The 24444-nt window shown below is 34.6% G+C and overlaps 1 protein-coding gene across 2 annotated transcripts in view; it reads right to left on the bottom strand.

The window, feature by feature from the left end:
* CADM2 (cell adhesion molecule 2) overlaps nt 1-24444 on the bottom strand; it is a 1203315-nt gene that overhangs the window by 138323 nt on the left and 1040548 nt on the right. For both annotated transcript variants that reach the window (XM_005878095.2, XM_005878096.2), the window contains exon 5: nt 7879-8049. In XM_005878095.2, the coding sequence (XP_005878157.1) occupies nt 7879-8049 (171 nt within the window). The remainder of the gene's footprint in view (nt 1-7878; nt 8050-24444) is intronic.

Genomic DNA, 24444 nt, shown 5'->3' with positions numbered 1-24444 from the left:
CTATTTTTACTTCACACGTTATCTCATCTTTAAAATGTCACCTTCCATACCATTTTGGTAAACATCTGAAAGTGCAAAATCATCATCATAAAAAGGTAATTATAAAAGTCAAATAAAACAGTAACCGCATAGTTACAGGACATAGTTTCCAGGAATTTTCTCCTTTAGGATGACGACATTTTATTTGTAGTTTTTATGAATGGAAAGAAAAATATATTTAAGAAATGCTTTTATTTTCTTGATATCTCTAAATATGTTTGATTTATATCAGTGATAGTGAATAGTATGTTTCCTAGGCAAAATCACAAATAAAACAATCTCTTTATATTATTTGTACTTATATTATTTTCATTCTCAAGCTTTTCCGTTTTCCTCCACAATATATAGACCTAATAGGAAGTATTAGCTAGACCTCTTTGTATTCATAAGAAACAATATATTACTTCTCTATTAAAAACAATACTAAAAAGCCAAGCATTTATGATGCATTATCTGATTTAATGCTTACCAAAAAAATAAAGTAGGTATATTTTCCAGAGGAGAAAATTGAGTTTTAAGCTAACTAGTATGAAGTCATAAAGAAGAGCTTGAGTTCCAACCTATCCTTATCTGACTTAAGAACTTCAGTTTTAAAATATGCAATATTGATTTTCAAGGTCATACTGCATTCAAAATATAATCTGTTAAGAAGTTTATATTTCACCCTGGAGATAGTGAGCCTGTATTTGGACACTAAACACTGTAGTCTTGTAAAAGCACAGCCCAGCCCTCTATGGACACAGCTAACATATTGCCTCAAATAATCGATGGACTTCCACCACCCACAAATGGCTCCAATGTCAACATCCTAGACTTAAAAGAAAAAACTAAATAGCAAATTACAAAATGTTAGGCATCACAAAGAAAATAGAAAAGGTGTTTTGGAGGCCAGAATAAAACTTTCCATAATTCAGTAATAATTATTTAAATCATGAGTCTTATTTTTAAAAATATAAAGAAAAATGTTCATCCTAAAAAGAAATGCAAGATTAATGCTCAGTATAATAATTGAGCCCAATGGCCTCAGTTTTAGTTTTGAGTTACTTTTTGAAATAGTTGTATTTTTGGAAAATATATTTCATGATTTGCATTATTTTTTTAGAGGTCTTCCAAAAATCAAAGAGAAATCTCACTTAAAAAAAAAGATTTAAAATTATCCTACTTTGCAATTACGACTCATAAGTATGAGATATATTACAAAAATACAGTGGTGTTATATTTCTTATAAAAATCTTGCTACCTCAACATTGTATAATTACTTCACCATTTACTCATCCTTAACTCAATTATCCCCAACTATGCTAAAAGAAATGACATAAGGTAATTGATTTATGATGAAATCATCTAGAGTGGTGGTATCTGATATAGTAACAATCAGGCATATATGGACATTTAAATTTAAATGTAAATCAATTAAAATTAAGTAAAACTTAAAGCACAATTTCTTAGTAACAAGATCCACACTTCAAGTGCTGAGTAGCCACGTATAGCTAGCTATTGGCTAGTATTTTAAGACAGATATACAACACTGCCATCATCACAGAAAGTTCTATTGAACACTCATTCTGAAAAAAAAATGTTCTAATCTGTCTCTTGTGCTGTTCATTTTCAACAACAGCTGATTTTTAAAAGTAATTTTGTCAATGTCACATAAAGAAAATAAATGTTGATCTATTGTCTTTTTTTCTGTTTTGTGCATAGTTTTTTTCTGTTAGTACAAATACGTCATTCTTACTAAGAATGAACTAAAATCTGACTCATACAACCTGTTCTTCTACAAATTAAATCAGAAAAAAAGTTATTGTTTTAATGAGATGTGCATAAAAACAGAAAGATGAATAAGAATTTCAATTTATAAAAAGCATGTGGCTTTTTCCACTGCTCATGTGTAAACTATGTTGTTACTTATGTGAAGTGTGCAGGCATTTGTGGTTCACAATGAAAAGTCAACATTTTCTTTAATTTCAAGTTTAAAGAAGCTCTCTTCCATCATACTGGCAGTAAAATTTATGATTAATATTTTATAAAGACATAAAAGTTGCTGTGATATATTTTATAGGCTGAGTCCTTCTAAATTGTATACTGCAAGATTAAAAAGTTAAAACATTTAGCCCTAAAAATGGAATTTCTCCTAATATTTTTTTTCATCATGCTCCTTGACACTATGTGTTCAATACTTATTTCTGATTTCTCATCAAACTTGCCTTTCCACAAAAACACAGAATTTTTATTTCAGGTGAAATCATAACTTTCCATTATTTTAGAGATGTATATTTACTCTGTCACTCACCACAGAAAAAAATACCATATTTTCTGATTTAGAGATCAAATAAACTAAAAATTTTTTATTTGAGCCAATCTTTGCAATTATTCATAGGAATTTTATAAAACAAGGTGGAAATCCTAAATCAATGTTCCATAAATTCTAAACTAACCACCTTCTGTTTTTAAAAAAACTCTTCCTAGTTTCCTCCACGTGTATCCACGGAAATTTCCATATCATATATATTGCCCCTCTGCACCTAAGTCGATCTAAAATCTACTGTCTGTTAAAACAACTATTGAGATATTAGATGTTTATAAAGATTATTAGAGGCCTGGTGCATGAGATTCATGCACTCTGGGGGCGTTCCCCAGCCATGCCTGTGCCCTTTCACAGTGCAGGAGCCCTGCAATCCATCTCCCCAAAGAGGTAGGCCCCGCCCATCCATCCAGGGCTCCTCATGGATTGCCCCAAAGAGGTAGGCTATAGCCGGAAGACCCCAAGCTGAGGGACCCCCGCCTCACCACATGGAGGTGGAGCTGCCGGGACCTGCCTCCAGGGCTCCTCGTGCACTCAGCCCCACCCACCCATGTGCTCCTGCTGTGCACGCAGCCTCCTGGTGATGGATTGTGATGGCATGAGTGTGTGACAACCATTTGCATATTAGCTCTTATTATATAGGATACCCGATTTCCTCTAATTTTGATGCAGACCATTGATAAATGTCCCCTTCCCACTCTCCTCCCATTTCATCTATGGGAAATATTCTGCACCACTAAAGGAATATATAGCATTATTATCAGTTAGTTGTAATTAACTTCACATATCGAATGATGGTATGCTAAATGCTAGGCGGAAAAAATTAAATAGATCTGGTCTCTGCCTTCTAGCACTTACATATTAAATCATGATAGAATGAGTTGTTATTTTTAATTGGCCAGCAAGTATAACATTTTTCACATAAAGTGTTCTAAAAAATTAGGCAATTCAATTGGCTTCCTCCATAAAGTCTGATTAATAATGCATACTAAAATATGGTGAACAGCTAAAAATGCCTAGGAAGTGTATAATAGTTCCATGTTTTATTCCCAAGAAAGTGAAAATGCCTGGCAGCTGACAATTGGCATCTGATAGCTAAGTTGAAATATTTTCAACAAATATAAACAATTCTCAAGAATCTAAACAATAATCAGATGAAGCCATTCTGTGACTATGGAGTGGAATAAGCCAACGGCAAGTCTATTCCATGACCAGATCTGAAACAAGATATAGCTCAGGGCATTCAGCAACTATAAAAAATGGCATATTAACTATTGCATCTTTATAATAGCAAATCTAATTCTGCTTTAATATTTTTGCTTTCTAGGTAAAAGTTACCAACATATTTATTACTAGATTTCTCCCAATCCTGACAGCAGCCAACTCCAAACCCTTTTTAAAATATTCAGGACAATCCTCTCCTAATTCTAGTTATAAAGCCTCTCCTAGCTCTTACCATGCACTCAGAGATGTCTGGTAAGCCTTCTTCTTTTCCGTAGCCACTAAATAAGCCTGATTTGGTAGATGTCCAATGATCTTTGGCTGGCAGTCTCCAACATGCCTTATGACCCAATTTTTATCATTTTATTTTATATGCTGAAAATTACAGCTAAATGAGTAAATATTATTCTAAACAGTCCAATATGGCTTGATATGTAAGTGAAAAAATATTTAAGATGCTGATGATCTGTATCCTCTCAGTATATCAAATTACTAGGTGTACCAGTTAATAATGCGGATTTTTTTTCACTAGATGGAGTTGATATATGTTGATATATATGCAATTTGATAGGTATGCTATTTTGTTGTATTGACAAAAAGCTTCAAAACTTCATATGTCAAATTTGCTGAAGATGTTAACATCATAGATATTTTTACACTTAAAAATGTCGAATTTTGTGCCAAAAAAAGAGCATTTGCAGGAAGTTATCATTAATTATTTTATTTTGAAGAAAAGTGCTGCTGAATACTTTGGGAAGCTTATGGTGAACATGCTGCATCTCAAGATACTTGTGAACACTGGTTTAAATGTTTTAAAAGTGATGATTTCGATGTGAAAGACAAAGAACGTCCAGGTCAACCGAAAAAGTTTGAAGACCAACAATTGCAAGCATTATTGGATGAAGATGCCTGTCAAACTCAAAAACAACTTGCAGAAAGATTAAATGTTGCTCAGCAAATGATTTCTAATCATTTGCAAGCAATGGGAAAAATTTTAAAGAAAGAAAAATGGGTGCCATGTCAACTGAACGAAAGACAAATGGAAAACCAAAAAGTCATTAGTAAAATGTTGCTTCAACGGCACAAAGGAAAGTCTTTTTTTTGCATCAAATTGTGACTGGTGATGAAAAGTGTATTTATTTTGAGAATCCCAAATGCACAAAATCATGGTTGATCCAAGTCAACCATCAACATTGACTGCAAGGCCAAATTGCTTCAGAAAGAAGACAATGCTTTGCGTTTGGTGGGATCAGGAAGGTGTGGTGCATTATGAGCTTCTAAAACCAGCTGAAATCATTAATACTGATCGCTACTGACAACAAAGAATAAATTTGAACCAATTGTGAAATGACCAGAATGTGCCAGAAGACACAGAAAAGTAATTTTGCTTCATGATGACACACCATCACACACTTCAAAACCAGTTAAAGACACATTAAAAGATCTTGCCTGACAAGTATTAACCCACCCACTGTATTCACCAGATCTTGCTCCTTCAGATTACCACTTGTTCTGATCGATGGCACATGCACTTTCTGAGCAGCACTTCAAAGCATACAAAGCAGTGAAAAATTGGGCTCTGAATGGTTTGCCTCAAAACAAGAAAAGTACTATTAAAACAGTATCCACAAATTACCTGAAAGATGGGAAATGTGTAGCTAGCGATGGACATTACATTGAATAAAGCACATTTGATGTTTCTCTTGAAATCATGTTTTCTTTGATTACAAAATCTGCATTATTAACCAGTACACCTGGTATATAACTTTTTATATTTTAAAAGACATGTTGATGAAATAAGAAAAAGAGAAAAGGAAAGAGCCTATGGACTAAACATTTTTGTGCCCCCCTCTCCCCCCGCAATGCATATATTAAAAATTAATTCCCAATGTGATATTAGGGAGTGGGGCCTTTTGAAGGTCATGCCTGAAATTAGTGCCCTTATAAAAAAAAGAGCCTAGAGGGCTCCTTTAGCCCCTTCTGCCAAGTGTGGACAGAGAGAGAAGACAGCCCTCTATGTACCAGGAAGCAGGCCCTCACCAGGTACTGAATGTGCCTGAACCTTGATCTTATATTTCCAGCACGTAGAACAGTAAGAAATACATTTCTGACCCTAGCTGGTTTGGCTCAATGGATAGAGCCTCGGCCTGTGGACTGAAAGGTCAGGATTTGATTCTGGTCAAGGTCATATGCCCGGGTTGTGGGTTCGACCCTCAGTAGAGGGCATGCAGGAGGCAGCAAATCAATAATTCTCTCTCATCATTGATGGTTCTATCTCTCTCTCCCTCACCCTTCCTCTCTGAAATCAATAAAAATATATTTAAAAAAATAAAAAAGAAATACATTCTGTTGTTTAGAACCCACCCAGTCTATGCTATTTTGCTAAAGGGGCTTAAATTTACATATGTTGAATTTTTATTTAATGTCATAAACTTGACTTAATTTGTCTAGCTTGCTCCTCATGGAAATTAATTCTCTAGCTTATATTCAAACCTTAAGTATTTTCAATAATTGTCCCAAGGTCTCACTGCAAATAAATTTTGAAATTTGGAGATAACCACAGGTTGAGGTATGAAATGTGCTTGCTTCTGAACATGTTTCAATGAGAACAGGAAGAAAATTAATAAAACTAATGTAATATAATTAAAGTATTTAAAATTATAATAATTTCAACAGCAAGTAAATTAAGAATACTTAAACCATGATGGGCAATAATTAAAAATCATAATCAGATTAACATTTTTTCTATCAAGAATAATTTTTAAAAGTCTGGTTCCCTGGTACTTTGAAATTTTCTCATAATATTCTCTCTTTTTTCCCATAGTTCACTCTACCCCAGTTTCACAGATATTTTTTGCTGTTTACAGAAACATAAAAAATAAAGGGATGCTCCTATCTCATGGTCTTTATACTTGCTTTCCCCTCTCTGTGTGTGTATGTGTATATACAATATTACACATATGTATATATACAGCACACACACACACACACACACACACACACACACACACACTTTCCTTGACTTCCATTCCCACCTCTCCAATTGAACTCCTTATCACCACCCCTGGTTTATTTTTTCCCATATACATTACTACATAACATAATATATGTTGTATTCATTTATTTTGCTTTTCTGTCATTCCTACCTAGAACAGATGCTGTAAAAGTTTGTTGCTGTTAGTGGTGATGGTGATTTTGACGCTTGGGGACAATCTTGATTTGTTTTGTTGTTCTTTTTGACCACTAATGCAACCCCAGTGTCCAAACAATATCTGTTACACAGTAGGCACTCAAAAACTTCTTGTTGAATAAATAAGTAAGTGAAAACAAAACTTGAGACATATTACAAGACCAGTACTTATATTTAAAATGTTAGTATTTAATGTAATTTTACATCTCACTTCTACATTCAATCTATAACTTTAATAGATAAAAGCAAACAAAAATCTCTAATATTTAAAAATCAAGTAATCCAATTCAGAAATACAACATTCTGTGTTCTCTTCTTTTTCTTTCCCACATTATCTTACTTATTTCAATTCATTTAATTTCATTTTGATAAATATTTATAGATCACCTCTCCCAAGGACCTTGCCAACAACTAAAATGTTATGATTACAAGTTCACTATTTGTTAGTTGTGTGAACTTGGCCAAGTGACTCAACCTGTATAATCTTTGGTGTCTTCATCTGTCAATTGTGACTAAAGTTAGAGTAACTGATGCCCTTACAGATAACATGAGATGAGATGATGCCAGCAAAACATTTAGCACTGCCTCTGAACTATTGGTGTCATCAAATTAATTTTTTCTTATCACTTGTAAATAATAATGCTTTTTATAAAGAAAACATGGTAGATATATTCTTGCAGTCATATAGACAGTATATTTCATAGAGAAAGTAAAAGAAACGAGTCTAATTTTAAAATCACAGATAGAAAGCCACATTTGCATGCAACAGTTACTTACATACAATAAAGCTCATCAATGCCCTTTTCAGATTCCCAACTCTCTGATTCTGCCAAAATTACCACTCCTCCTCCCCTACTCAGATGCACACACAGACATCAAGCCACTCACTATTTGGAAGGTAATGAGGAGTTTTAACCTTTTGATGCCACCTTTATTTTTATTCCTTGACTGTAATGATACTCAGCTAAGAACTTCTTTCCTTTGAACATGATTAATGCTATTGAGGGTACTTTTACTGCATTTTGCTGTACATATCCTGTAACTTTACCTAATTTTGAAATGATTTTAAATGTAGATGAGCATATTTGCTGCCGATATAAATGGGGAGGAAAGAGCTTTTACTTACAGTGTATTTCTAGCACCTGCATCGCTACCTGAGGAGTGGCATTGAGGGATTCATGGTCGACTCTGCAGATAACCGCCACACCGTCGTCGCTCCTGTCCACTCGGAAATCCAGTGTGCTGCTGACAGTGAAAGTCTTGCGATTTGCATCCTCTTCTTTTAAATATTTTACATCTGAAAATAAAATATAAATTAAAACTTTCTGTGACAGTCTCCTTCAATATGTAACATTCCATTTAAGAAGAGGGCGATTTTAATGAATTAGAAATCAAAATGAAGGACTAAGGTTAAGATACCATTCTAATAAAATCTTAAATATAGTTGAGGAAAAACGCTGTCCCATTTACTCAAAACTCTTAGTGGATGCACCTTCTTCCTATATTTATCAACTTTTAAAAGCAAATATTTGTTAGTTTAACATTTAATCCATTTGAATTTATGAAAATAAAAATACACTACTTGACAAAAATCAATTTTAAAAGTTGAATGCAGAAAGAATAGGGCAAGACAAAATACTTTTATTCCTTAGTGAGAGATACTTTTTATACTCCCCTTGAAAAATCAGGCCATTTTACATTATTAATCTCCCTTCTTTAGATTTCAATTTTATTTTATATTTTTAAGTAAATATATTTTTATTGATTTCAGAGAGGAAGGGAGAGGGAGAGAGAGAAAAAAACATCAATGATGAGCGAGAATCATTGACCTGCTGCCTCCTGCATGCCCCATACTGCAGGTTGAGTCCGCAACCCCGGGCAAGTGCCTTGAAAGGGAATCAAACCGAGACCTCCTGGTTTATGGGTCGATGCTCAACCACTGAGCCGTGTCAGCTGGGCAGATTTCAATTTTATGAAAGAATAATCTTAATTCTCTGAGCCACAAGCATATTTGGGAAGAGCAGTTTCACAACTACCTAGTTAAGCCTAAAAGAAAGTACAATCTACTATTTGAGCTAAGATTTTAAAATGAGCGATGTGAGGTGGACATAATTGCTAAAGAATACCTAACATGAGAAACTTTCCATCTTTGGTAAAGAAAATAAGGTAGTCACCTGAATATTTGGAATATATATATACACTCAGTGGCCAGATTATTATGACCACCCCATCAGTACTTTTGGTGTGCAAGACTATGCTCCAACCAACTGAGCCACACCAGCTAGGGTGGAAACCAATTTTATAATTGTTATAGACATCTAACGTATTATTCCAAAATATTGGTGCTAATTGTTTAATATAATATCAGCTGCATTTTTAAGAAGAACACATCTGCTTCATTTAGCTATTTCGGTACCTTGTACAAAAGCATAATTTAATGTAACATTAATTGGCCACATAAAATCTGATAGCAATTGTATGTAACATAAAATTTTAATGAGTATCATTAAATAAAATAAACAAAAGTATAATTTGTTGCTTTTAATATTAGCTTACATGACAGCTTATTAGGTTACTAGTAGGCATAAAATGAACAGGGAAAATGCATTTCAAAGAGCAAAGCATACTATCTTTCCCATATTTTATGCTGACCACTTCCTTCTGAAGCAAACAGACACAATATAGTACTTAAAATTTATTTTATTTTTCACTTTCTAGCTTTATAAGATAAGTGATGTATCACACAGTTATAGATAAACAGAAATTTTCTTTGTCTCATAGTTAATTTGTTGATTCCCTGTGTATTTTTGTTTCATGTTCTGTCTGTTTTATAATTGTACTAGAGGCCTGTTGCATGAAAAGATTCGTGCAATAGGCCTTCCCTCCCCCTGGCTGCTGACACCGGTTTTCCTCCGGCACCCGGGACCCAGGCCTTCGCTCCGGGCAGAGCCACCTTCAGTCTTCGCTCTGCCGCTTTGCACCTACGTATGCAAATTAACCGTCATCTTTGTTGGCAGTTAATTTGCATATCTCGCTGATTAGCCAATGGGAGGTGTTTGTCTATTATTAGATAGGATTTTTTTCTCCTGTGTCATGCCACTACTGGACATTGTGATCTAGAGCAATATTTCTGAAGTTGGAATGTGCTTATTAAGCACTGTATATCTTTTGAATATGCAGATTTGGACCAAATATGTTGTGATGTGGAGCCTGACAATCTGCTGCTGGCTCATGGACCATAGTTTTTGGAGCAAGGGTAGAGCAGACACCAGATACATGGACACCAGTGATATCCAATGAGCGATAACCAACGGTAAAGACCGAATATTGGAATATTGAGACTTACTCTGCACATGTACCTTTCTCCTTTCATTTCTTCTTTCTTTCTTTCCTTATCTTCTTTTCTCTTTTGCTTCCTCTTTCTCCCTTAATCCCTCCCCCTTCATCTGTTGCTTCTTTTCTTTCTCCCTTCCTTCCCTCTCTCTCACACCTCTTTTCTCAAGCTCACATTTTACCTTTACTATTTTAAAATATGTATTTCTTCTTTTTTATATTTTTCAAAATAAGCATGTTATATATCATGCATTGGTGTAATGGCTAGCAAAAGTTGAGGGCAAATAATAAATAGAGGAATTTGAAGGATTACTTTGCTTCATAATCTTTGCAGCCACCTCTCTTTCTCCAAACCAGGGTCTGGACATTTAAGTACTTGTCCCTAAGTAATCAGAACACTGGTTGTTTTGATGGGTGGCAGTTGGGATTTATCTATTATGTTATTGTACTTACATTGCAGATATTAGAAAATTTCTATTAAAAAAACTTTTTAAAAACTTTCCTAGGAATATCCCTTAAGTGTACATCCTATCTAATAATAGACAAACATGGTAATTGGCCGTACCTTCGCTACGCCTCCCATTGGCTAATCAGCGAGATATGCAAATTAACGGATAACAAAGTTGGCAGTTAATTTGCATACATAGGTGCGTAGCAGCGGAGCGAAGACTGAAGGCGGCTCCGGCCGGAGCGAAGGCCTGGGTCCCTGGTGCCGGAGGAAAACTGATGCCGGCAGCCAGGGGAAGGGAAGGCCTATTGCACAAATCTTTTCATGCAACAGGCCTCTATAGTCTCAATATAATTTATTTTATAGATATTTCTTGGTGAAGTCTCAAAAACAATATACAAATTTTATATTATGTAAATTTATCAGATTTGGTTTGTAGATAGCAACTTGCTTCTGTTTGGGATTTTTGGTTGTTTATCTCATCAAGAGCTATAGTAGGGGGGGAAAAAAAGGCAGACTGTTGGACACCCTCTCCCCCAGTCAGTAAGTTAACAAGTTCTGAGTCAGGTTAGTCAAGAAAAAAGCAAAGCGTCATCTGGACTTTTTACATACAAACCTTTTCATAAAATATCAGATGTCAGGAGACACCTTCACATGCACATAGTTAATAGTTATATTAATGATTCTGATATATTTGCTGTCTTTACTTTTGTGATTTTGATCCCATTTTAACAGACCTGGAAAGAGACATTCTCATTTTTTATAAATGGAAACCAGCCCTCATCCTGTGGCAGCCCTCTGGATCAAACATGCACCGAAATGGGTCAGTTTCCATTTAATCCATTAGAAGGCCAATAGGCCACACTGGGAACAATGCAGCCCTGACATACATTTTCTGTCTTGTTCCGAGTACTGAAAATGCTATATATTCTCATCATCTGAAGATATCGCTTAGAAATCATATAGGATATTATGTGACTTCTGACCTATTTGGGCCTACCATTCTTTGGAATTCACCTCCGCCACTTCAAAGCCTCGGTATATGCCACAGATATGGATGCTTATATAGAACTTGAATTTTACTATTGTTTTCATAATCAAAGTTTGTAAAAGTATATTTTGATGGACCAGGTGACAATTTTAGTAGAAGAATTTAAATAATTTATTCTGAATCCATACTTCTACTATTATGGCATTTTAATGATTTGACACTATTGTTAGTAAGCTGGCTACATAAACTATTACCATAGAGAACAGAAAATGGGAGGATTATATGAGATACTATTGCTTTCTCCTCAACAACATGGAGTGACCATATTGAACAACTGGATATGTTGTGCAATTACTGCTTAAAAAAAGTTTTATAGATCAAAAGTTCTGTTGATCTACATTTCTTATAGATCAACATTTTGAAAACAAAATACGTTATTTTTAGAAGACAACTAACAAAACAACCCTTTTTTTTCTTAATTGTCATAAAAGAACTCTATCTGGTTAACTTATTCAGTAACTGAGATGCATATTTTAAAACCAGCTTGTCTTAGAGGAAATGTCATTGCATTTTTTTCTTAAATTTAAGTATTCAAATGTATTTTACAAAGCATTTTTCTTTATTATTCAAGGTAAGAACTACATTTTATATCAGCTTTAAACTTTCTCCAGACCAAAAATATTGAGGCTAAGACTTAGAAGGTAGACCTTTAAAGTGATAACCACAATCCCTTTTCATTGGAAAGGACTGCAAAACAAACTCTTGAGGCAAGCACATCATAGCCCATGAGTGCTCCTTCATTCAACTGCAAAGGGGTAGATTTATAGAAACCCTTTTCCTATAGAGTGACAGTCATAATCTTGGCTTTCAAGCTATGTCTCAACTATTAACTAGCAACACAGAATAACTATTTTACCTGACAAAGAATTTTACTGAAAATCAGTTTCTTGTTAATAGATTTCAAAAGCTCAGATGAGCAAAACAGCATTCATGAAGAACTGGTGAATGGGATGTAGTTCATTGATTTAAATATTCTAAAACACCTCTCGATTTACTTAGACAAGCAGAATGTTATACTTCTTACCAAGCTCCTCTTAAGTGTTATCCCACAGGTCTGCATTCAAAGGTTCCATAATAAATCTTGCTTTATATTATCTGGGGCCAATGTAATTCAGAACATATGCATTTGTCTAAAACTTAGGAACTCAGAGAGGAACTTCCTCTCCTGACTGTCAGTACCAGGAAACATTAAACCTTTTTTGTACAATTGACTTGTGAATATGATAATTAACTGATTTTGACTCTTTCTTTGAAATAGCTAAAGGCCCATTAAAAGTTTGCGATCCATCATTGGCAAATATGAAAGGCTTTATAAAAAGAATGCACTTACTAATTTTACTTTAAGTTCCATCTATTTTTCTATATCAATCTGGCTGCTGCTCCATATTCAATAACATTACCTTTATATTAATCAGTGATTTCTGGATTTACACAAATCATTCTAGAACAAAGTGAATTAGAAGAGTCACTTTCAAAAGCACTGGACCAGTTAATTTTCTGCTGATGGCTTAGGAACAATATTTAAATATTTATTAAGATTTAATATTTTGGAGCACTAAGAACAATATCAATCTAAGAGAACAGTCAGTAAGGAGTAGTCATTTTCTTTGAAAATTATTGAGGTAAAATCTTAGATCAATATCACCTAAATGGTTAAGTCTGTATTTAGTTCTTTATTTAGTTTTTCTGTGATAGAAGAATACTAAGACTTGGTTTGCCCAGTCTAGTAGAACATCCAGCAAAAGAAAAGAGTCACTGCCTTTAAAAATTAATAAGGTAAAGTCTGAGACCATTCTAACTGAAAATAAGTTTATAACTCAAGTAATTCATTCATTCTGTAAATAAAATCCTTGAGCTCTTACCATGCCCAATCTTATAAAGGTATATCCTGCATAATTTATGGAGTTTATCTTGGGCACTTTTGGCTTAGTTTACATTGTACCAATTATACATAAATTGAAAAAAATCAAAAGAGAGATATATGAAAGGGAGGAAATAGCAGCCTTTTGTAAATCTAATTCCAGACCACAATAGTTTATTAGGGACTTCTTAATATTTTATATATAACAGATTTACAGTCACAAAATGTAAAAAAAAAGTATATCTAAATGTGACAATAAGTTTATAATTCTCTATCGTGTCGGTGCTTGATGAATTGGAATTCACAGTGTCTGCCAGAATCAGGTTGAATAGTTAATCCCTTTCCTATGTAGTTTCTTTTGCAGACAACCCTTACTTTTAAGTTGCCCTAGTCTGTAACATGGAACTCCAGCCTGGTGTGATTAAACTTGAAGAGGTACCTGAACCCACAGTATTTAATTTGTTTGTGGCAAGCATAAAACTTTATCCCCAAATAGAAACTATGTAATTAACAAATCTTTCTACTTTTCTATCATGCATCTTAATTAGTTTAAGAATTTGAAGAACTCAATGAAATAGAACCTAAAAACACATGCTTAAGCACATATACACATACAGGAACACACACACAGCTGGTTCTAGGAAAATCATTATTTAGCTAATCTAAGAAGAGAGAATGATTCATTAGGTAGATGTAAGGTATGAAAAACTGAGGGAAAAGCAGTTAGCTGGTTTCAGTAGGAGACAGAAAGTAGCTAGATCACTATGAAGCTAGTCCATCAGTGAGCTTTTAATATGCAGGGAATAACCGTAATGTATATAACTAGGCTCCCTCATGCTCTTTTCACTTAACAATGGGCAGGAGCCCTAGCTGGTGTATCTCAGTGGTTAGAGTGATGACCTATGGACCAAAGGTTTGTGGGTTTGATTCCTTATCAGGGGCATGTACCTCAGTTGCAGGTTTGACCCCCAAGTCCTGATCAGGGAGCATGTGGGAGGCAACCAATTGATGTGTGTCTCTCATATTAATGTTTTTCTCTCTCCATCTCCCCCTTCCACCCTCCCTTTCATTTTCTCTAAATAGATATATATGGAAAAAATACCCTCAGGCAAGGATTAAACAAACAACAATAAAAATACATGGACAGAAAACCATTACAATCACATTTACCATTCTCCAAGTCTGTTCCCCACTGATCAATGGGGAAAGGGACTGGGCAAAGGCAGTTTAAATGCGTGTCTAATAAGATCTGAGTAACTTGGGGAACTGCCTACCTGTCTAACAGTCATACCTGAAAACAAATTAGTGGTCAGGATGGGCGTGGCCACTGCAAGGGCATGAAACCTGAATATTTAAAATTCCAAACAATGGAAGTTTCCTCTCTCCCTGGCTTGGGTTCCTGGCTCATCTGTGGCAGGGGGATGAGCTACCCTGTGTCCACATAGTGCAAGGCTATGTTAGACTCAACAAGTTGGACTAATAGGCTTTCATTAGCCTGAATGCTGAACTACCCTAAACATGGAATGGAAACTTTGGACACTGGCCCTGTTTCTGGTTCTGCTGGAATCCTCGCTGCACCTTTTCTAGGACTAGATTAAGGTGCAGGGGACTTTGGAACCCTAGAAATGTAACTCCACACAAATAAAGTCCTCCACACCCCATCCTCCCATGGGACTTCTGAAAATGCTTATTTCGGTGTCACCCAAAGAACTTCTACCATGCTCCCATGACCAACAGGGAAATTTGATTATCTGGTAACATAACTACATTAAAAATATATCAAACTATAAAATATTTTAAAAATATATCATTCATATAAAGTTCATAAAGAAAAGAGGAAGAACAAAATTGAAATTTTTTTATAATTACAAAAAAAGGAAAAGTATAAAATATTTTTGCTTCTTCTAAAGGCAAAAATATAAATAAATTTTGATTATTAAATGTTCAATAAAATATAAATTTATTCTATGAAAAAATAAGAATGAGAGACAAAATAATTTGTAAGACTAAATAAAGGACGATACTTGGAAGATATTAGAATAATTTATGAGTCAACATTGTGAAAATACATGACTGTAAAAAAGAAACCAGGGTGACTTCTGGAACAGCAGCACAGGAGCTCTGCAGACTCTCTCTCCAGCAAAACAAAAGAACTGGTGAAAATTATTTAAACATACACACAAATTTAAGGTCTTTAAAAATTGTTCCCTGAGCATATAACAAATGAAGAACCAATTATTCAAGAAAATCTACTTAATCTTAGTAAGAACAGGTGGAGTCTGTGGTACTAGAGCCATGACCTGCTCCTACCTCCAAGCCACCCCCAACTCAGTGTGAGTGAATGTGGGGCAAGAAGATGGGGCTTCTCCTCCCTTTCAGCTCCCAGTCAAGGGCTACAGTATTTTCCCAGGAGAGGAACGCAGCCAGTATTGCTTATTCCCTTCACTTCTGCATTTGGTTGCAGAGGCTCCATTTCAGGGAGTGTGGCTGAGAGATTCAGGTTCTGTTCCTTTACCCAGTTCCCACTTGTAGGCCAGGAATACAGGGTCTCAACAGTTCACATCTCAGGCCACTCATATGAATAGAGGTTTCAAGCCAGAGAGGCCTGCCAAGAAGACAGAGTCTGCCTCTGCCCTCCCAGCATCTTGCTTTTACAGAGGAGTGAGTGTACTTTAAAAGAAGCAGGTCATGCCCCCATCTCAAGAGGAACATCATAGAGATTTTGCCGAATGGAAGAGGCAGGCCATAATAAGAGATTTCTAAAGCTCTCTCTAGGGTAAATATTTGCAATAGAGTGTGGGGAAGCTCAAGCCTAGGGCCCGCTTGAAAACTATGAAGATTTGATGGTAAGCAAGTAAAAGGAGACTGTCAGCTCCATGAGATTATCAGGCTAAACGATAGGCCACTTGTTTCTGAGAGAAAACCAGAGAAAGAAACGGCCAGAAAAGCCTTCTTGTAGTCAAAGAAAACCTCTAAGACTGATCTCAAAATGTAAAGAAGAATACTCCAGCAAGGGTTCTCAGTTTCATTGGATCAGATTTGGAGCAATGTATGCACAGAATATTGTTGAAAACAATAGAGAAATCAGCTGACAAGAGTGGAGGGGAACGGCAGTACATAATACCAACAGAGGCGGAGAGCTTAGCACAGACACTAGAGAAAAAGCCCTATGGAAACCATTCTCATTCCCAGACTGACTATCCACATGTAGAAGGCTGTGCCCTCTGAGTGACATCACAGCGTTTGCACTGCAGTGACAATAGCCCATCTAAGTTACCAAGCAAATAAATAAGCAAACAGCAGTGAGCTGCAGAATGAGATCAGTATCCAGAGTCACTCAATAGATTATATAAATGTCCTGCTTTCAAAAAAATTATCACATGCAAAATAACAGGACAGTGTGACTCCTACACACACACACACACACACACACACACACACACACAAACACAGCAAACATTAGAAACTGCTGGTAAGAAGCCCTCAGATATGAACTTGACAGAATAAGACTTCAAAGGATTCATTTTAGACACATTAAGAAATTAAAGGAAACCATACTTTAAAAGGTAAAACAAAATAATTGTGAACATAATAGAAAGGGAGAAATTATAAAGCAAACTAAATGGATGTTCTGGAGTTGAAAAATGCAACAATTGAAATGAAAAATTAGTAGAGGACTCAAAAGTAGTTATGAAACAAAAGAAATCAGATCAGTACAGATTATGTAATCTGAAAAAAAAGAGAGGGGAAGTAGAAAAATTAACAAGGGAGTTATATAACTGTGAAATTACTAAAAACTTTAGCTAAATTGATGGTATATTAGTTATCTCTCAACAAAAATGTAGTATAAAGGCTAAATAAAAATGGCGAATCTGGCTTCAATTTAGGAGGTATAAAAACAATGAACACTTTAAAGAGTTATTGAATGGAAAGAAACATAAGGTTGGTCACTTTCTTGGAAGATACACACTACATGTAAGACTAATTTCAAGAAATACAGTATTTAGTATTCTGTAAATAAAATCATAGACAGGAAATACACTTAGAACTTCATTATTGAACATTAATCTATACCACTAGAGAATAATTTCAGTAAAATAACCTATCTAGAATTCCCCATTGCCAATGCAAATGGAAGAAGAGTTACCAATGCACTTAGATACCGCTCCACTAAAATGTCAATTAGGCCACAATATTGCGAAAAACTATTTGAATCTAATGACTTTTATTGATCAAAAAATTAAAGGATCATTTTTAGAAAGATCTAATTCATAAATTTTGTAAAATATCCTCCTGGGTCCAAAGAGGATCCTTAGCCAAAGTTGATTGAAACAAGATCATCTCTCCCCAGATATCACAAAAAACATGAAGAATTGAATTTCCATGAAAAAATTAAAGCTGAAGAATGGGAGGTGTCTTTCATGGCATGGCAGAGCCATAAGGATCTTTAGGAAACAAGCTGAGGAGCTATTTGAGCAGCTGAGTCCCTCCATGAGCAGACGAGAGCTAAAAAGCTAACATATCTTAATATTTATCTTATTATAACCTCAAGATTGCTTATAGGCAGACGAGTCCTGAATTATTGAGGTGTGTACTTGCTTTAACCCTTAAGTTAAAAACATTCATTTAAAATATAATTTTAAACAAACAAAGTTTAAAACAACACTTCTTTGTTGATAAAATGCTCATTTTTGATAATAAGTGAGGTCCAGTAAAAATAATTATATTTATTTAACTGATTGTATAAATGCTATCACTTCCATTTTTATTCCCACAAGGTGTAAGAACCTATAACAGCACTGAATTTCTGTGGCTAAATAATAATAATAAAAATCTAAATTTAAAACTAGCAAAATTATTTTTCTAAAATATTTTGTAAAAGTGAGTAGACACATTTCACTCTCATTCATATTCATTTTTTTAGTTTATTGTATCACCTAAAACGAGCAAGCAGACAAAACTGAGACACACTACCATTGAAATAAAAGTATTATTTCTCTACATTTCAAAAGCAAAGACAAAAAGACTTCTGCTTCCAGCCTAGATGGAGTAATGAAGACAGTTTTACCTCTCACCTAAAGACAACAGTTTTCTAGATATTGAACATCATAGCAATGGAGAGTGATCCCTGAGAGATGGAAAACAAATGAGGTGAACCCTAAAAGGTGTCCCTGCTTAATGCCTTGAGAGGTTTTCAAGGCTGTGGACCATGCATAGAACCCATGTAGCAGCTGGTGGCCTGCCTGAGTGACGGAGGTGGAGCTGGGGGTCTGAGAAGGCCACAGTAGCTGGAGTTTGCTAGGGCTGGGTACCAAAAAGAGAGGACTGCACAAAGAGACAGGGCTAGGTATCTTCAGTGTCCCCGCAGGTATTCAGCAAAACAGTACTGACCAGGGCATCTGAGAGAGGAAACTGAGGCTGGGAAAAGAACCATCTAAAAGGATTAGAGGAACTCAATAAATACACACATACATACTATGGATTCAAACCAGGAAAATGCTACTGTAATGAGATCAATCAATCTTTCAAAACTAAGCTAAAATAATGCAGCTGAGAGAAATAAAAGACAAGAATATTAAAAATATGAAATACATCAAATAAATTTTTAAAGAATATATTTTTATTAATTTCAGAGAAGGAGAGAGAGAGATAGAAACATCAATGATGTCTGAGAATCATCATTATGCTGCCTCCTGCACACCCCACACTGGGACTCAAACCCACAACCAAGGTATATGCCCTGACCCGGAATTGAACCTTGACCTCCTGGTTCATAGGTCAGTGCTTTACCACTGAGCCATGCCAGTTGGGCTCAAAATATATTTTAAACCTAAAATTATAAAACTTATGGAAATCTTTGTGATCTTCTTAGGCAAAAATATCTTACATATAATACCAAAGCATGACTCACAAAAGTAATAATAATAAATTATAATAATAATAGCTGTAAACTATAAACAGCCCAAAAGTCTATTACTAAGTAAATGAATAAACAAATTATAGGATAGATTTATACAATAAAATATTAATCAGAAATAAATAGAAACCACCTTATACATGCAGCAACATGGATGAATCTCGAAATATTTATTACAAGAGAAATAAATCAGAAAAAGAAGAGTACAGACTATGTGATAATATTGGTGTAAAATTCTAGAAAATACAAACTAATCTATAATGACATAAAGCAAAACAGTGGTTGTTTGAGAATGAGGTGGTGGGTGGGTGAGGGGAAGGATTTTGAATGAGTATGACCAACCTTTTGTAGATAAAAATTATGGTCATTATCTTGATTGTGGTGATGGTTTCATTGTTATATACACTTGTGAAAATACACAAAATCATACACTTTGAATATATGTAGAATATGTAGAATGTTTTTTGTCTATTATATCTCAATAAAGCTGTTTTTTAAAAAATAAGAAACAGTAAAAAAAGAAAGTTTCTCAAATTTTTGTGTGATTATTTGCATTTATCAATCATTTGTACCAACATGGAGCAATTGTTTTATCTCTTTCCATGTCTATCTCATAGTGTGGCCTGCAGAGTCTTGAGGTAAACACTTAACAGCACTTAGAAAATTCCAATTTGTGCATACACTCACACACACAGGTATTATTAATGCTATTTCTTTTTTTTTTCATATAATACAGTGTCCAGCATGGTCCAGATTTAGATGACAAGGACACTTTCAAAGAAGATAAAAAAAATCATTAAATACTGATACATTCAGTTAATTTTTATCAAATATGATACAGAGACTTTAAACTTAAGGGACCCAAATCTTTCATTTTTATTTTATTTACTAGAGGCCTGATGCACAAAATGTGTGCAAGGGACTCAGCTCTTGCAGCTCTGGCTTCATCTGGAAGGTCATCGGAAGGACGTCTGGTCTAATTAGCATATCATCCTTTTATTATTATAGATGTTAAATTCAGATAATTCCAATCACTGTATTACATGGCAGTATTTAATTCATTCAAATTAAAATTTTATACAACCTATGTTAAATGACCCATTAGGACAAAACTAGTTTTTTAACACTAAATAGAGTATTTAAATTAAATGTATAATTTACCTTTAAAGTAAATTCCATGGAGTTCAATAGAAAAATACATGAAACAAATAAACAACAAAAAATATATTATGTGGTCAAAAAATACTGCTAAGATGTTGGTTAAAGAAATTTTTGTAGTAATTCTCAGAAATGTTAAACACTAAGGTACCTTTTGATTCAGTTTTAGAGAATCTCCTAAGAAGAGACTTAGAAAGTGCATAGAATTTTAAGTCATTTTCTAAGTTTATTACATTGGGACCTCCTCCCTTTCTTTTCTGGAATATCTGTTATATTTTGCTTACTGGTTTCTAAACCCATGAATCTTCAAACTAAAATGAGTCTAAATATTACTTGAGGTACTTCAAAAGCATTAAGATCTCTAGGCCTGCAATCCAGGAATTCTGATTTTATAAGTCTGCATTGAAATGAAGAATCTGCATTTTGAGCTAATTATCTCTGGTGATTCTGCTCCAAGCTGTTTGAAGGCCACCTTTTGAGAAGCACAGCATTCATAAATTCACTCTAATATTTCCAAATGTTGAAAAAGCACTTACTAAGTAGCTCAAAGTAAAATTTCACTATATTTAGCCAATTTTAAAATTATCAGCTAACTATTTTTGATTGACATTAAAGTGTATGTCAAAAAGCCTGTTCACACAGTGTAACATAGCTAAAGTCAACTTAAGCTTGATGGTCAAACATTTGAAACAAGTGATGTCTAATAAGGAAATAACAGTTGTAGAATACAGGTAGTACCATTAGGTACAGGCAAGATGAAATGAATCACCATAAAGTCAGGCTATGATGGATATGCAGATTATTACAGAGCATCATTCTTAGGATAGGGAGAAAGTGCTGAGAAAAGCTCTGTCGGAAGTATGCTGCACACATGAAGAGTAGTGTAAGCTTTTTATGAAATTAAAAATTTCCCTTATATGAGATGATAGACTTTTGTAAGGTCAAAATCCTTTTTCTAGTCATAAATCAACTAACTCCAAAAGCTTAATAAGCATAACCTTTTTGATTCTATATGATTATTTTAACCTTAATATCTTAAAGAATAAAACACATTATCATTTATTTCTAAATTAATTTCTCTGATGTCTATTTCTATGTTCATTATGCAAGTCACTCAGGTGCCCAAATTGTATTGTCTTTGACTTTTATTTTTGCTCAATCTCTCAGAATCATTCACCAACATTTTGAGAGATTGAGCGAAGATGTCTCCTCTTCCAACTCCATCTTTAAAAAATATTTTTACTTTATTCCATTTATTAATTCCATTTTATCCATCAGTTTAGGACCTTATTAGCTCATGGCTGAAATGTCCCTTAACTACTCTTCTAGCCTTTGAATTTTCCCCCAAATATCCAAGCCATCTTTGCCAAATGTATGACCTTGAGAAATAATCTGCCTCTCTAGATATCAGTGTCCTTTAATTGCTGCATAAAAAATTATCATAATCTCAGTGCCTTAAATCAACATTCATTTATTCTCTCAATTTCCGTGGATTAGGAGTACGCACGGCCTTGTTCTCAGTGTCACCAGGCTGTTCTCAGTGTTAGCTGGCGCTATGATTCTCATCTGGGCTGTAGGAATACCTTCAAGGTCTCCAGTTGTTGGTAAATTCATTTTCTTAAGGCTCTATGACTGAGACGCCCATTTACTGTCACCCACTGTCACGCAGAAACTACTTTCAGGTCTTAGAGGTAACCCACAGTTCTTTGCCACAGGGCCCCACAGACAGTTCACAAGTGCGATGTGTGCCTTCTTCCCAGCCAGGAGGGAAATGTCTCTCTGGCTCTTCATTCTTTTACATAAAACTCATTATGTCAGGCCTGCCTTGATAATATGTATTTGATGAATTCAAAAGGGACCCATGATTATATCTGCAAAATCCTTTCTGCTGAATAAGGTAACATCTTCAAGACAGCGATATAACATCATATTCACAAGTCCCTTCTACACTCAAGGGAAAGGAAGTACACAAAGGTATGGTCTATAGAGGATTATTATAGAATGCAACCTAACACATTAATGTAAAAACTAGTTTGCTGGAAAAGAAATCTTAAGGTTTTATAATAGTAAATGCTCAAACTACATATTATGAAACCTACACATGGGACGGAAAGTTAATTTAATTCTCAGGGAGCTGATAGATCTAGGAAGGCAATGCACATCTTTGTCTCACACTAAATAACAGATAATCAGACTTCCTTGCTACATAGGAAATTAAAAACTTCAGTGAAACCACATGTGGTTTTGGATGCAGAGCTGCCCAGAGGCACCAAAGAGATTTTTGAGTCAGACATATGGGGGTGGGGATTGCCTCATTCTACTGTTCAAAGCTAACCTGAAAAAAAAAAAAAGTCTTACCATTGCCTTACCTAGAATAAAAGATCTTACATGACTTATTTGGCTTCTGCTTTCCTGTTTATCTTTCATGTTTATATCACACAGAGTGTCATAGTTACTTCAAAAAATCACATGCTTTTTACTCAGCATAGATACATGGACTTCCTTTCTTTACAATATTCTACAACATATTTTTATCCAAACCCATAGGATTTATTTCATCCATTGTTTAAAATCTATTAGTCCTTTAATGAATATTTATCGAGTGCCTATATTCATTAATGAACTGTTACACCTTCACCACTCCCACAAAGTAGGGATAATCTCTGATTTTTTTGATAGAAAATCATTAGCCAGGTCATATAACTATCACCCTGATGGTTAGATCTATATTTATAGGTTCATATCCCAATTGTGAGTACCTTGACGGAAACATTCTGTTTTTATTTGTTTATATTTCTAGGAATAATTCAGAGATTGTTGCAACCCATTAATTATGGTTTACTAAAATAGTAATACTAATAATCATAATAACATCTAAAATGTATTCAGCGATCCCTTGTACTGTGAAAACATGTTCTGTATGTCGGCTCATATAAAATCTTTGCAATAGCACTTTGAGGCAAGTATTATAACCTTCACTTAGTAAATGAGAAAAACTAAAGTGCAGAGACAGAAGCAAGACTTTCTTATAAGTTACTGATGTTCCTGAACTTTATTTTCTCTATACCAATGTGCTTTCCAACTGGGAGCATCAATATAGCTCATGCATTTAACACAGCGCTAAAAATGCATGTTCTCAAGTTCTGCTGCAGATTTATTCAATCAGAAATTCTGGGGCCAGGGCCTTATAATTTGAGTTTTGACAGGCCCTGAAGGTGGTGCTGGTGCCTGCTAAAGTTGGAGAACCACTGCTATATAATCTAATATAAGATTATTCTGGCCAACAAGATGTGATCACCTAGACTTTCAAACAACATTCACTCAGAGATTGGAAACAAAATTCATTATATTAGGTAACAATAGATGAAAAACAAAGATTTCTACAGAAAAAAAAAGCTGTCCTGATATCAGAAGTCATTTTGAAGGTCGAGACATTCATCATGTGGAGTCTGAAACTTCATGTCAATATGCTGACCTGACAATGCTTTGTTAAAGTAAATGGAGAATAACCTTTACTCCTGGCTGTAATAACAGCTCTGTGATTTATATCGTTTCAAACATTTATCTTTATAGGAAAATATTTACAATAACTAGTTTATCACCCAAAGACATCCTAAACATCTTCAGGTCAAGATTCTGATTTTCTTCATTTGGGTCTCTGCTCACATATCAAAGACAGCTGTATAATTAGAGGCATTTTTACAATTTCTTAGTAAATTGAATTAAATTGGCTTCAATTGGCTTATTGTTTTCCATTACTTTACATTAGGAATTGTCTTTTTAAAAAGTGTCAAGCGATACTATAACAGAAATAGTGAAAAGCTTATAAAAAGTCGAGTATTAATCTCTGAAAAGGCAAAGTAGTTCAAGGTAAGAATGGAGTATTGCTTTCAGGGAGGAGTGTTTGCTGAGGGATTTTATTCT

The sequence above is a fragment of the Myotis brandtii genome, unplaced genomic scaffold (assembly GCF_000412655.1).
Source record: "Myotis brandtii unplaced genomic scaffold, ASM41265v1 scaffold546, whole genome shotgun sequence".
NCBI lineage: Eukaryota > Metazoa > Chordata > Mammalia > Chiroptera > Vespertilionidae > Myotis > Myotis brandtii.
This window is presented reverse-complemented; position numbering and strand designations above follow the sequence as displayed.